At 45.1% G+C, this 16083-nt stretch overlaps 1 protein-coding gene across 1 annotated transcript in view; it reads right to left on the bottom strand.

Moving 5' to 3' along the window:
• Positions 1-1714: 1714 nt before the first annotated feature.
• The window catches only part of stmn2b (stathmin 2b), a 35305-nt gene continuing 20936 nt past the window's right edge, over positions 1715-16083 (bottom strand). The window contains exon 5 of the mRNA XM_068030944.1: positions 1715-1795. Coding sequence (XP_067887045.1) covers positions 1736-1795 — 60 coding nt within the window. The 3' untranslated portion in view covers positions 1715-1735. The remainder of the gene's footprint in view (positions 1796-16083) is intronic.

The following is a 16083-nucleotide window of genomic DNA, read 5'->3' as shown; positions in this document are numbered from 1 at the left end:
ATTGGCCTCTTGAGCCTGCTTGATTTTAATTGCTTCACGATTGGTAGCTGTGTGTTCAGCTGCCTGGGTCTAAGCTCTGGAATTCCCTCCCTAAACCTATCTGCTTCTCTACCTCTCTTTCCTTCTTTAAGATGCTCCTTAAAACCTACCTAGTTGATCAAGCTTTCAGTTATTTTCCCTACTATCGCCTTATGTAGCTCAGTGTCAAATTATGCTTTATGATGCTCCCGTGAAGTGCCTTGGGATGTTTTATTATGTTAAAGGCGCTATATAAATACAAGTTGCTGTTGTTATTTTTAGGTGCAAACCTTCATTAAAACTGGACTTCTGAGAAATGGTTACAGCTCAAATGTTAGCTATTATTTCTCTTTACAGAGGTCAATGGACCTGCCGTGTATTTCCAGCATTTGCTGTTTGCACTTCCCTATTGTTGAGATTAAATTAGAAATATTGGGGATAATTTTGACTTTGTGCGATCGCGAATTGGCAGTCAATTTCATCTCTCTCCTTATTAATATCTTCATTGACTTCAATGGAAATAAAAATTGGAAGAGATGTAAAACGAGCCGCCCATCACTATCACTTCTTTTACATGATTGTACAGTCAAAATGACCCCCATTACTTCCCTCTTTGACCCTCCTATTCAAAAACCACAGCTCCTTTGAGTGTGGTTGCTCTTTGGTGCCTTCTCCAAGCAGCCATTCTTTACATTCTTCAAGGGATGTGGAGCAAAGGCAGGTAAATCGAGTTGAGATGCAGATCAGCCATGCTCTGGTTGAATGCTGGAGTAGGCTCAGGGGCTGAATAGCTTACTCCTGTTCCCAAAGCATCTGCTGGCTGAGCCATTGGGAAATTCCTTGATGCACCCTGAACAAAACAGATTCCTTTAAAATGATTAAATGTCAGTCATTGTGGTATGAAAATAGAGGCAGAGGAGAATACAGCAATGAACAGGCTGTACATTTTACAGTTCACAGAACTCCATTCTTTATTATCACAGCTTGCTCACAATGACATACATGAAAATACCACTAATGAAGATTAGAATAAGCAGGCAGCAACCTTCTAGATAATAACTTTAACAGCTGGAACTAATTTGTAGGGTCTTGGGTGCTCTTAGTGATCTTACTTGGCACAATTTTCCCCCCTCCCTCAAAAAGACCAGTACAGCGCCCTGCTCACAGATCAATGGGATTTGAACAAAGTAAAAAACAGACCATGTTGCTTGAGGGTGAATGGTTAAGGCCAGTGTGTGTTGTGGAATACAGAACATTGCAGTTCTGGGTTGATGTGTATGCAGAAGTCACTAGCACCATTGACTATCTGACCTTGATATTCCTCAGGTTCTCTCTATATAATGATGAGTACAGAGCTTCCAAAGAACAGATTGAGCAAAGTTAAATCAGTGGAAGGAGACAACATAAATAACCTGTTGCAGGACGCAGTAAGATATGAAACAGCTTGTATAACGCAATACTCAGATTGTTAACAAAAAAGTAGGTATTTACAAAACAAGACCCAAGTTGTGTTTCCACATCAAGCAAATCATTTTGCAAATTGATTGGTTCACTTGTCTTTTTGTCATTTTTTTTTAAACTAAAATTTTGATTATATTAATTGATTTATTGATTTTTTTAAATCATGTCTTATGACACCCATACTAATGTATCACTATCCAGAATACACGGGCGGAAGGCTTTGTTCAGGATGGTGAAATGCATCAGACGTCAGCTCTCAGCCGGAGATCTCCTCCCGAAGTTCCTTGTTCCTACGGACCTCTGTGGCATGCCTCTCCTGTGAGGATAATGGGATATGTTTACAAAATGTAATGCTCACATAGGCTCACTGCAGTGCACAGTGTCACTAACAATGTACTAGTGATAATGTTGCGATGTGATCATTGTCTATTGAGTGGTACATGGCAGCAGACATTACATCACCCTCTGCTGACCTCATCATAAGAGGCAAATTGCATTCCAGGTCTAAGTGAAGTCATCACAGAGAACAGCGAGGCAAAACAAAGAAAAGTCAGAAAAAAGAAATGACCTGAAGCATAGAATGATAATGAAGCTATTTCAAAGGAAGATTCAAAGCATTCAGCCATATTTATGTGGCTATTTCAAAACAAAGAGATTCCTGACAACGCAGCCGACTGTTGGTGTCATCAGGCTGCGCCAAGATGCGTACATGTGCAGACGGGCTTCTGTACACCTTCGTGCAACGCGCCTGGTCGACTCCGCTCCCCCCCCAATCCCCCAACCCCGCCGCGCTCTCCGGCCGCTCCGCTCCATCCCCTACCCCGTCACTCCCTCCGGCCTCTCCGCTCCACCCCGCCACCCGCTGCTCTCTCCGGCAGCTCCACCCGCTTTCTCCATGCAACCCCCCCCCCCCCCCCCACCTGCTCTCTCCTCCATCCCTCCAGACGCTCTCACCACACCTCCCCCGCCACCTGCTCTCTCCCATATCCCTCCAGGCACTAGCTCGAGGCCGCGCCGCTTCCCTCCTCCCTGCCACGTGCTCCTACATCGCCTTGCTTCTTAGGGCGGCACAGTGCAGGAAGGAAGCAGGGGGCAGGGAGCGAGCGGCCATTGTGGAATGGCACTGAAAACAATTAGAAATGTGCAGCACTGTCAGAGGTGCTATACTTTCGATTTCCATGGCATGCTGCCATAGGTTTACTTTGACATTCTGTGATTATTTGAGCTGCGCCATCTTTAGTCCTGACAGCTGCACGACGTCGCAGACTGTGACGTCGAAGTGGAACAGGCTGCATCTGCGCATGTGCCAGTACAGCGCCACCTAATGGTTGCATTGTCTGCAAATGCAGCCATTTCAAAATCATGAGGGGTCTGGACAGAGTAGTTAGGGAAAAACTGTTCCCATTGTTGGAAGGATCGAGAAGAAGAGGGCACAGATTTAAAGTAATTGGCAAATGAAGCAATGGTGACACGAACAAAAACATTTTCCAGCAGCGAGTGGTTAGGATCTGGAATGTACTGCCTGAGAGTGTGGTGGAGGCAGGTTCAATTGAGGGAAATGGATTGTTATCTGAAAAGGAAGAATGTGCAGGGCTAAGGGAGAAGGAGGGGAAGTGGCACTGTGTAAACTGCTCTTTCGGAGAGCCAGTGCAGACACGACGGGCCGAATGGCCTCCTTCTGTGCTGAACCACTCTGTGATTCTGTAACTCTATTTAGCTTTATCACTAGGATTGCTAATATTGCCAGTTTATTTATCTATTACAAATGAAAAATAATAGGTGGGTCACAATGTTCCATTTCGAAATGCACTGAAAACTCTGATGTAAACCTGTTCCTATTGATAGTTCCAATTTAAAGTGCTCCTATTTATCTGCAATATCTAATACACCTGTAGATGGCACTGTGATAGGGGTTTCGATGTTGGACTTGTTCGCAACATTATGATGCCTGATCTCAGAAGGGAGGTAATATTGATTTTGGGCAATAGTGTAAAATGAGTCATAATGCACTGCCTGTTATACATCTCTCCTGATTTTCATTTCTGGTGTCAGGAGAGATGTTTAATGGGTGGCTGATCTAATATCGCCCATTTTTCACTATTGGTCAAAGTCAATATTACCTCTAAGGAAACTTCTTAGTACAAGTAGGTTTCTCTCATCTTTTTAAAATTCGAGACTGGGGTGTGGCCAATTTTTAGCTGCAAGTTGCTCATTTCTCACCTGACAATGTGTGGATGGGGACATCTCGGTCACCCATTGACACCCGAAACCCACCTGTTCCCATTTTTGATTGGCCTATAAAAGGGCGAGAAGCCTGTCCACCTCAAACAGGCGGAAGGCTGCTTAAATATTTAAATCAGGGATTTATGTTAGTTGTAGGATCCTGGTTGCGATTTTTAGGTATAAAAGAGTGAAAATTGCATAGTACCTAATCTGCTCGTTTGTACTGGTTGTTAGGCCAGCTTCAGTAGCTGTCCTTCGATGGACCTTTGGTGTTTGCTCAGTGCAATCAGGAAGAGCAGGAGTGCTTCTCCTGGACCTATATAAAAGAGTTCCTAGCTCACTGCCAGTCCGTAAGAGGCCCCTTCCCCAGGATAAACCCCCCCAAACCTGGCCTGTCAGCCTTCTCAGTGTGGGAGCTTGGTGAGCACTGCCTCGCACATCCAGTATGCTGCAGCCGGGAACCTGTCTGCCGTCCATATCTCACAGTTTGGGTCTCCCGATTCTGGCAATAGCCGGGTGGTGTAAACACGCCACCAAATCTGCACCCATTTCAGGCAGCCACTGAAGGTCTATTGTTTGCCTCTCCCATCGAAGTGTTTGTGTTTATCTGGCAGCGCTGCAGTGTCTGGAATTGGTTTTGAAGGATTTAGACCTGTTTCTTCCCATGAACACCTCATTTTTTTATGTTACATTTCAAAGTGTGGAAAGGGAAGGTGCCACCCAAGGACTGGTGCCATTTACTCTGCATTCTTTCTACCTTTCTCTGTGCCAGCTAATATTGATGGAGAGGGACAGGAGCAGACGGGATGGGAAAATATTTAATTGGGGGAGGGGGAATTGCAATGCTATTAGGCAGGAACTGGGGAGCATAAATTGGGAACAGATGTTCTCAGGGAAATGCACGACAGAAATGTGGAGGTTGTTTAGGGAGCACTTGCTGCGACTGCTGGATAGGTTTGTCCCGATGAGCCAGGGAAGGGATGGTAGGGTGAAGGAACCTTGGATGACAAGAGATGTGGAACAGCTAGTCAAGAGGAAGAAGGAAGCTTCCTTAAGGTTGAGGAAGCAAGGATCAGACAGGGCTCTAGAGGGTTACAAGGTAGCCAGGAAGGAACTGAAGAATGGACTTAGGAGAGTTAGAAGAGGACATGAAAAAGTCTTGGCGGGTAGGATTAAGGAAAATCCCAAGGTGTTCTACACTTATGTGAGGAACAAGAGGATGGCCAGAGTGAGGGTCGGGCCGATCAGGGATAGTGGAGGGAACTTGTGCCTGGAGTCGGAGGAGGTAGGGGAGGTCCTAAATGAATACTTTGCTTCAGTATTCACTAGTGAAAGGGACCTGGTCATTTGTGAGGACAGCGTGGAACAGGCTGATATGCTCGAACAGGTTGAGGTTAAGAGGGAGGATGTGCTGGAAATTTTGAATGATATGAGGACAGATAAGTCCCCGGGGCCAGACGGGATATACCCAAGGATATTACGGGAAGCGAGGGAAGAGATTGCAGCCCCTTTGGCGATGATCTTTGCATCCTCACTGTCCACTGGAGTAGTACCAGATGATTGGAGGGTGGCAAATGTTGTTCCCTTGTTCAAGAAAGGGAATAGGGATAACCCTGGGAATTATAGACCAGTCAGTCTTACGTCGGATGTGGGCAAATTATTGGAGAGGATTCTGAGAGACAGGATTTATGATTATTTGGAAAAGCATGGTTTGATTAGAGACAGTCAGCATGGCTTTGTAAGGGGCAGGTCATGCCTCACAAGCCTTATTGAATTCTTTGAAGATGTGACAAAACACATTGATGAAGGAAGAGCAGAGGATGTGGTGTATATGGATTTTAGCAAGGCGTTTGATAAGGTTCCCCATGGTAGGCTCATTCAGAAAGTAAGGAGGCATGGGATTCAGGGAAAGTTGGCTGTCTGGATACAAAATTGGCTGGCCCATAGAAGTCAGAGGGTGGTAGTAGATGGAAAGTATTCAGCATGGAGCTCGGTGACCAGTGGTGTTCCACAAGGATCTGTTCTGGGACCTCTGCTCTTTGTGATTTTTATAAATGACTTGGATGAGGATGTGGAAGGCTGGGTTAGCAAGTTTGCCGATGACACGAAGGTTGCTGGAGCTGTGGATGGTGTGGAAGGCTGTTGTAGGTTGCAACGGGACATTGACAGGATGCAGAGCTGGGCTGAGAAGTGGCAGATGGAGTTCAAACTGGAAAAGTGTGAAGTGATTCATTTTGGAAGGTCGAATTTGAATGCGGAATACAGGCTTAAAGACAGGATTCTTGGTAGTGTGGAGGAACAGAGGGATCTTGGGGTCCATGTCCATAGATCGCTCAAAGTTGCCACCCAAGTTGATAGGGTTGTTAAGAAGGCGTATGGTGTGTTGGCTTTCATTAACAGGGGGATTGAGTTTAAGAGCCGCGAGGTTATGCTGCAGCTCTACAAGGCCCTGGTTCGACCACACTTGGAATATTGTGTTCAGTTCTGGTCACCTCATTATAGGCAGGATGTGGAAGCTTTAGAGAGGGTGCAGAGGAGATTTACCAGGATGCTGCCTGGACTGGAGGGCATGTCCTACGAAGAAAGATTGAGGGAGCTAGGGCTTTTCTCATTGGAGCGAAGAAGGATGAGAGGTGACATGATAGAGGGGTACAAGATGATGAGAGGCATAGATAGAGTGGATAGCCAGAGACTTTTTCCCAGGGTGGAAAGGGCTATCACCAGGGGGCATAATTTTAAGGTGATTGGAGGGTTTCGGGGAGATGTCAGAGGTAGGTTCTTTACACAGAGAGTGGTGGGTGCGTGGAATGCGCTGCCAGCGGTGGTAGTAGAAGCAGATACATTAGGGGCATTTAAGCGACTCTTGGATAGGTACATGGATGATAGTAGAATGAAGGGTAGGTAATTAGTTTGATCTTAGAGTAGGTTAAAGGTTCGGAACAACATCGTGGGCCGAAGGGCCTGTACTGTGCTGTACTGTTCTATGTTCTATGTCCTATTGAGGGAGGTGGATTGGCTGGGTCAAAGTTGTGCTGAAGCAAAGTAAGAACGAAAAGCAATACTTTCCAGAAGAATTCGTGCATAATCATCAGAGTTTTTTTTTGAAAGAAAAGCCTTAAAATGACATTCTTCCTGTCCCAGTCATGAAGACTGGCAATAGAATCAGTTCTGTACTTCGTTCTCCATTCATTCTCTGATCAGTGTCTCACTATAGTATCATGCTCCATCTGGTGGCAGGTTGAGATATGGCAGGCACAAGAACATCAGCAATAGGAGCAGGAATAGGCCATATGACCCCTCAGGCCTGCTATGCCATTCAGTAAGATCATGGCTGATCTGATCTTGGCCTCAACTCCACTTTGCTGTCTGTTCCCCATAACCCTTGACTCCCCTATCGTTTAAAAATCTGTCTATCTCAGCCTTGAATAGATTCAATGATTCAACTTCCACAGCTCTGTGGGGTTAGAGAATTTCAAAGATTCATGACCCATGGAGAAGAAATTCCTCCTCATCTCCGGCTTAAATGGGTGACCCCTTATTCTGAAACTATGCCCCCTAGTTCTAGATTCCCTCATGAGGGGAAACATCCTCTCAACACCTACCTTGTCAAGCCCCCTCAGAACCAATAAAATCACCTGTCATTCTTCTAAACTCCAATGAGTATAGGCTGAACCAGTTCAACCTTTCCTCATAAGCCAACCCATTCAGCCCAGGAATCAATATATTGAATCTGCTGTGAACTGCCTCCAGTGCAAGTATATCCCTATGTAAGGAGATCAAAACTGTATGCTGTACAATAAGTGTGGTTTCACCAATGCTCTGTACAGTTATAGCAAGATTTCCCTACTTTTATACTCCATCCCCCTTGCAGTGAAGGCCCTTCCTTTTGCCTTCCTAATTATTGATGTACCTACATTCTAACTTTTTGTATTTCATATATGAGGACATCCAGATCCTTCTGTACTGCAGCATTCTGTAGTCTCTCTCCATTTAAATAACATTTTGCTTTTCTATTCTTCCTACCTTGGTGGATAACCTCAGATGTTCCCACATTATACTCCATCTGCCAAATTTTTGCCCACTCACTTAGCCTATCTATAACTCTTCGTAGACTCTTTGGGCTGAATTTTCCAGGTCTCCTGAAGGCAGGAATGGAGGCGGGGGCCCCCCAAAAATAATGACAATAGGCAGCGTGTCGATTTCAAGGTGCTGATCTGGGCATCTGCAACTGTCACCAGGGTGGGGGTAGGGCACGATAGGAATCCTGCTCTCCTCCCAATTGAAGCCAATTAAATCAGTTAAAAAGCTCGTTAAGAGCTCGTCAAGGGGTGACCTTTACATTTTTGAAGGGGTGGACAGGAACCCAAGCTTTCAGAAACTGACCAGCTGAAGGGAGGTAAAGAGTGGGGAGCCAGACATGGCTGCCCCGGGCATCACCCTAGCCCCATAAGCAGGGCAAAGGGGTCTGGGCACTTGGTAAGGTGCTGCACAGGTAGCAGGGAGAATGGGCATTCAGCACCTGGGCTTTGAAAAAGGCTGTTACCCCCCTGGCATCATGGGGCAGAAGAGCATGGGCAAGGCTGCCAAGGACAACTAGGAAGCCACTTGCGAAGAAGGAAGGCTTCAGCTGGCAATGGGGACATGACTGTCAGATTTTGGACTCTGTGGCAATGAGGGACAACACCTTCACAGAAAGGGCAGAACCCCGGGCATCAGGAGGGCACGGAAGAGGAAAGAGCCACAGGAAGGCAACGAAGGCCAAATCCTCAACACAGGATCTTCCGCCGAAGATGGAGCTACCCGGTGATGACTGAGAACCAGTGCCGCAGGAGACTGTGACTCTCCAGGCAGATGGTCGCAGACATCTGTGCCCTCGTCTCCGAAGACCTCGCATCTCTCAGCGCTGGTTACCATGCCCTGCCAGTGGCTGTCAAAGTCTCTGTGGCTTTGGGCTTCTTCACTTCTGGCGCCTTCCAAGGATCAACTGTGGACCTTAGTGACATCTCAAAAATGGCTGCACACCACTGCATCTCAGTGGTCACTAATGCCCTCTTTGCCAGAGCTGGACAGCACATTTATTTAATGACAGACACGGCCTCGCAGGGACAGAGGGCATGGGGTTTTGCCTCCATTGCTGGATTCCCCCAGGTGCAGGGTATCATCAATTGTATCCATGTGGCCATCATGGCAACCAGTGACCGGCCAGTGAGATCCATCAGCAAGCAGGGTTTCCACTCAACACCCAACTGGTCTGTGACCACAACAAGAGCTTCCTCCATGTGTGTGCTTGATTTCCTGGCAGCTGCCATGATGCCTTCATCCTCCGGTAGTCTGTGCTGCCTCAGATCTTCACTCCGACCCCCGAAATGTGTGTTTGGGATCCTAGGGAACAAGTGAAATCCCTTGAAGAGACAGTTACTGACTCCTCAATGGGATCTCCAGACAGACCACAGAGGCGATACAACCAATGACACCTACTCTTGATATCTTGGAGGGGGCATCAAATGAAGCTTTATGGGTAGAGTTTAGGAATAAAAAAGGAACAGCCACATTGCTAGGTGTTTATTATAGACCCCCAGATAGTCAGCGGGAAATTGAGGAGAAAATATGTGCGCAATTTGCAGAGGTGTGTAAAAATAATAGGGTAATTATATTAGGTGATTTCAACTTTCCCAACATTAATTGGGATAGTCATCGTGTTAGGGGCTTAGATGGAGTGGAGTTCTTAAAATGTATACAGGAGAACTTTTTAGCTCAATATGTAGAGGATCCAACAAGGGAGGGTGCAGTGCTGGACTTAATTCTGGGGAATGAAGCCGGACAGGTAGTTGATGTGTTGGTGGGGGAGCATTTTGGTGATAGCAACCACAACATGGTACAATTTAAGCTTGTTATGGAGAAAGAAATAGACAAGTTGCAAAAAAAGGTTTTGGATAGGGGGAGAGTGAATTTAAGTAAAATAAGGCAGGATCTGGCCAAGGTAGACTGGAAAGAGTTACTTGTTGGGAAATCTACAGAAGAGCATTCAAAAAGGAAATGGGGAGGGTACAGGCCCAACATGTTCCCTCTAGGGTAATAGGTAGGAGCAACAAGCCCAGAGAACCATGGATGACCAGAAACATTCAGGGTACGATGAGAAGGAAAAGAGAGGCTTTTAGCAAATACAAGGAGAGCAAATCAACGGAAGCATTAGTGGAATACAGAAAGTGTAGGATGGAGCTTAAGAAAGCAATTAGGAGAGCAAAGAGGGGATATGAGAAAGCTCTGGCTGGTAAAAGTAGGGAAAATCCCAAGATATTCTATAAGTATATCAATGGGAAGAGGATAACCAAGGAAAGAGTGGGACCCATTAGGGACCAAGGGGGAAATTTGTGGGTGGAGCCAGAGGACATTGGTAGGGTGTTGAAAGAATACTTCACATCTGTCTTCATCCAAGAGAATGAGGATGTAGATATGGAACTTAGAGAGAGAGACTGTGAGGTTCTTGAGCAAATTGTCATAGGGAGTGACAAGGTATTGGAGGTTTTGGAAGGCTAAAAGTGGACAAATCTCCAGGTCCGGACGATTTATGTCCCAGGATGCTGTGGGAGGTGAGGGTGGAGATTGCAGGGGCTCTGACCCTAATTTTGAATTCCTCTCTGGCCACAGGAGAGGTGCCAGAGGACTGGAGAACAGCTAATGTGGTCCCACTATTTAAGAAAGGTTGTAGAGATAAGCCAGGGAATTACAGGCCAGTGAGTCTCATGTCAGTGGTAGGGAAACTATTGGAGAAAATTCTGAAGGAGAGAATCCATCTCCACTTGGAGAGGCAAAATTTGATTAGGAATAGTCAGCATGGCTTTGTCAGAGGGAGGTCATGCCTAACAAATTTGATTGAATTTTTTGAGCATGCGACAAGGTGTGTAGATGAGGGTCGTGCAGTTGATGTAGTTTACATGGATTTCAGCAAAGCCTTTGACAAGGTCTCACATGGGGGACTTATCAACAATGCAAATGCACATGGGATACAGGGTAACTTGATAAGGTGGATTCAAAATTGGCTTAGCTGTAGGAGACGGAGAGTGATGACAGACGGCTGTTTTAGTGACTGGAAGCCAGTGTTCAGTGGCGTACCACAGGGATCTGTGCTGGGTCCCCTGTTGTTTGTCATTTATATAAACGACATAGATCACTATGTGGGGGTTAGGTTCAGTAAGTTCGCGGATGACACAAAGATTGGCCGAGTGGTTAACAGTGAGGTGGAGTGTCTTAGGTTACAGGAAGATATAGACGGGATGGTCAAATGGGCAGAAAAGTGGCAGATGGAATTTAACGCTGAAAAGTGTGAGGTGATACACTTTGGAAGGTGTAATGTGACACGGAAGTATTCAATGAATGGCCTGACACTGGGAAGTTCCGAGGAACAAAGGGACCTTGGTGTGTTTGTCCATAGATCTCTGAAGGCAGAAGGACAGGTTAATAGGGCGGTGAAAAAGGCATATGGTACACTTGCCTTTATCAATCGAGACATAGATTACAAAAGCAGGGAGGTCATGATGGAGTTGTACAGAACTTTGGTAAGGCCACAGCTGGAGTATTGTGTGCAATTCTGGTCGCCACATTATAGGAAGGATGTGATTACATTGGAAGGGGTGCAGAGGCTATTCACCAGGATGTTGCCTGGGATGGAACATTTAAGCTATGAAGAGAGGTTGGATAGGCTTGGGTTGTTTTTGCTGGAGCAGGGAAGACTGAGGGGTGACCTGATCGAGGTGTACAAGATTATGAGGGGCATGGACAGGGTGGATAGGGAGCAGCTGTTCCCCTTAGTTGAAGGGTCAGTTACGAGGGGTCACAAGTTTAAGGTGAGGGGCGGGAGGTTGAAGGGGGATTTGCGGAAGAACTTTTTTACCCAGAGGGTGGTGACGGTCTGGAATGCCCTGCCTGGGAGGGTGGTACAGGCAGGTTGCCTCACATCCTTTAAAAAGTACCTGGATGAGCACTTGGCACGTCATAACATTCAAGGCTATGGGCCAAGTGCTGGAAAATGGGATTAGGTAGACAGGTCAGGTGTCTTTAATGCATCGGTGCAGACTCGATGGGCCGAAGGGCCTCTTCTGCACTGTATTATTCTGTAATACTCAGCAGGCCAACAATTGAGCATGCCATCGGGCTTTTGAAGATGCGATTCCAGTGTCTGGAATGGTTGGGTGGTGTCTTCCAATACCCTCCTGGAAGGGTCTTGGTCATTGTGGTGGTCTGCTGCACTCTCCATTGCCCTCCAGAGAGATGTGGACCTTGAGGAAGGTGAGGCTCTGGAATGAGACAGCTTATCAGGGGAGGAGCTGAAGGAGAAGTTGAAAGAGGAGGGGGACGTGGAGGCGGAGGGAGGTGATGCTGAACAGAGAGGTGACCCTGCTGCATCTTCCGGGAAGAGGACCGCCTTCCTCTCTCTCAGCCTCCAGCATTAAATCCAGGTGGGCATCGATGAAGCAAGGGTCTGCCCTGCCCCAAATGCAAGGCCTCTGGCTCCCCTGTGGCATCTCACTTCCTTCTGGTGCAGTGGAAGGCTTTGTCACAAACCGCAGATCTCTCCCACAGGACAACCAGCAGAGTCAGTGATGGCTGCCGAGGAGTTTCTATATAGTCCCACACTTCATCTGACCCACCTCCATTCCTGTCCCAACTGGCTCTAAGTGAACAAGAAACTTGCTCCATACAATTAAGGGCTCCTCTCCCTGAAAATGTGAACATTAATCAGTTATCAGCGGAGGTGGGTTTCTGTGCCAAAAACAGACCCGGCTCTGGTTTCCTGCCTCAGTGGCAAAAATTCAGCCCTTTGTATCCTCCTCCTCCTCACAACTTGCTTTCCTACCTATCTTTGTATTGTCTGCAAATTTGGCTACAATATAGATTGTAAATAGTTGAGGCCCCAGCAATGATCCTTGTGGCATCCACTAATTCTAGTTTGCAAAACTGAAAAAGGCCCATTTATCCCGTCTCTCTGTTTCCTGTTAATTAGCCAGTTCTCTATTCATGCTAATATATATTACCGCCCCAACACCATGAGCTCTTATCTTGTGTGGTAACCTTTTATGTGGCACCTTATCGAATGCCTTTTGGAAATCCAAATACACTACATCTACTGGTTCCCCTTTACCCACCCTACTTGTTACATCCTCAAAGAACTCTAATAAATTTGTCAAACATGATTTCCCTTTCATTAAACCATGTTGACACTGCCTGATTGTATTATGAGTTTCGAAATGTCTTGCTACTACTTCCTGAATAATGGATTCCAGCATTTTCCTAGTGACTGATGTTAGGCTAACTGGTCTATAGTTTCCTGCTTTCAGTCTCCCTCCTTTCTTGAATAGGGTGTTGTATTTGCAGTTTTCCAATCCAGTGGGACTTTTCCAGAATCAAGGAAATTTTGGAAGATTACAACCAATGCATCCGCTATCTCTGCAGCCAATTCTTTTAATATCCTCGGATGCAGGCCATCAGGTGCAGGGGACTTGTTAGCCTTTAGTCCCATTCGTTTGCCTTGTACCTTTCCTCTAGTGAAAATGATTGTTTTAAGTTCCTCCCTCCCATTTTTCTCCCTGATTTCCACTATTATTGGGATGTTTTTAGTGTCTTCTACCATGAAGACAGATACAAAATATTTGTTAAAAATCTCTGCCATTTCCTTGTTTCCCATTATTAATTCCCCAGTCTCATCCTCTAAGGGAAAAGCATTTTCTTTAGCTATTCTCTTCCTTTTTATATGCTTGTCGAAGCTCTTATTGTCTGTTTTTATATTTCTTGCCAGCTTACTCTCAATCTATTTTCTCCCTTTTTTTAAGTCATCCTTTCCTGGTTTCTAAATTTTTTCCAATCTTCCGGCCTGCCACTAATTTTCACAAAATTGTATTCCTTTTCTTTCAATTTGATACCATCCTTAACTTCCTTAGTTAGCCACAGATGGTTCATCCTTCTCAGAGTCTTTCTTACTGGAAGATATTTTTGTTGAGAATTATGAAATATCTCCTTAAATGTTTCTCTACCATCTTATCTTTTAATCTATTTTCCCAGTTCACTTTAGTCAACTCTGTTTTCATACCATTGTAATTGCCTTTATTTAAATTTAAGATACTAGTTTCAGACTCTGGTTTCTCACCCTCAAACTGAATGTGAAATTCTATCATGTTATGGTCAGTCTTCCATAGAGGATCCTTTACTATGAGATCATTAGTTAACACCTATCTCATTACACATTACCAGATCTAAAATAGCCTGTTCCCTGATTGGTTCCACAACATATTGTTCTAAAAAAAACTGCCTTGAATAAACTCTATTAAGTTGGCCTCAAGGCTACCTCTGCTAGTTTGATCAGACCAGGTGGTTGTCATGGATCCATGGCTTGAAGTCAGCTGTTCTCCCACAAGTTATGAGGCTGCATTTTGGTTATCCTTTTTAATTAATTTTAATATTTGCCAGTTTCAATATATCTATCCAGTAAATGATTCCCAACATTGTCTGTCTCTGATTCCACCTGTTGTATAATTGCAAACTGAATTTAATAACGAAAGCAAGGAAAAAGCCAACAGCCCCATTTCTGGTGGCCCACACAAGGTCCATCTTAAAGGAGCATTATAATTGCAATTTTTCGGTGGGCTTGCTTCTCATAGGAAGAAACAGAAACAGATGTTTCTGCAGCTGCCATGTTTGGAGTTGAGAAAGTTACTATTCCTCTCCTGAAAGTGTCAAATGAGAATATGCCATTTCACAAGTGCTGCTGGCCTTCCAGCACCACATAGTGACCCTTCTTTATGCACTTGTCATAAACAGAGTGTTAGTTGGTTATTCAACCACAGACGCATCATAATTGAGTCTGATCCAATCCTCACTTACACACACATATTTACAGCAGATGTAACTGAATAACATTCCCTGATCCCTGGAGGTTTTCCCTTCTACATTCTCCCTCAATAGTTTAAAACACACACAACTGGTGATTGTATGAAATAATCACCTCACTAATTGTGATACCGCAGTTTGTAGTTAGGAGCAATGGATTTATTATTTGTATTTATTATCTTGTTACTGTGCTGGATTGGTGCTGCTTCTTCTGGTGCTGTTCTAAGTAGTTATTGAGGATGATTTAATTTGTACTAATGGCAAATCCTGTAAAGAACCCATACCAGTTTTCTGCAGGCGAGGCCTCATTTTGTATGCAAGGCATGTTTAGAGCAGTGTTCCCTCTCCTGTCTGGTTCACCGTCTTTGGGAAGGAGGGAAATGCAGATCAGCTGAAGCATTTAATCAGCTGGCCAGGGAGGGAGGGAGAGAAAAAAAACAGGTTGGCAATGGCAAGGGCACCTGCAGTGAATATTAAATAATTAATAAATTATTCAAATTATGTGTATTTATTCACATCCTAAAAGATTGCTCAAAGCATCATCCATCAACACATCCACCCAACCTTCTCTCTAATTCTTTGTTGTGTGGGCTTGTTTTTTTCATTGCGGGGCCCCTTTAAGATTGGTGCGAGGCCGCCCATGTCCGCATCTTAAAGGGAACGTTGGTTGTGCATAGTCTGCTTGTTACATTGCCTAGTATTATCTGGATTTCTGCAGGGTCGTGCACCTGCGTGGCTTACAGGGAACACTGCACCTACCCTGCCCTCATGGTGTACATTAATCAATGGATAAATACTCAGAATAGACCTCACATCCCACAAACACTTTCCTTAGAAGACACACAGTGTAGGTAGTGGAAGATTGGCAATGGTGTAGATTGCCTATGTTCCAGTGAGTTGTCACTATTTTCCAACCTTTCCCTTAATATTAAGTCAACCATCATTGCTCAGTCACTTCTAAGTCATACGTGAAAGTCCATCTTGCTAAACAAATTTCTGTTGTTACCCCTGCAGGTGCAGCAGGCATTCAAGATGAAGGGTCTGATGAGCAACCTGCAGCTCCAAAGCAACTACTCAAGTAGCATCCTCATCCACTCCATCATGGCAATGGGATTTATTGCAGCACCAGGCCAGATATATCTACTTGAGAGAATTTAGATAATGAGAGAGAGAGGATAGATGACAGAGTCAGAGTACCAGAGCTGTGAAGGGAAGAGCAAGAGCCAGAAGTATCTTTGGGGAGAAAGGGCTGCCTTTAGTTGAAGAGCCTAGGGACCCAGATCTCAGGAACCCAGTTTTCCAAAAACAAATGATCATGGAACATCAATTCCATGTTCAGGTAGTGGATAAGTTAGAACATTCCATTACTCTTATCTGCAATACTATGCTGGAAGTTTGCCAGTGCCTGCAGACATCCTGAAGAATGTCACAGTCCACAAAATGTCAGGATGAGGTCCTAAGGCAATCATGGTTTCTAGGGCAACAACTGTACCTACGTCC

This window comes from Heterodontus francisci, chromosome 5 (assembly GCF_036365525.1).
Source record: "Heterodontus francisci isolate sHetFra1 chromosome 5, sHetFra1.hap1, whole genome shotgun sequence".
Classification (NCBI taxonomy): Eukaryota; Metazoa; Chordata; class Chondrichthyes; order Heterodontiformes; family Heterodontidae; genus Heterodontus; species Heterodontus francisci.
The sequence above is the reverse complement of the archived record's forward strand: the minus strand, read 5'-3'. Positions and strand labels throughout refer to the sequence as shown.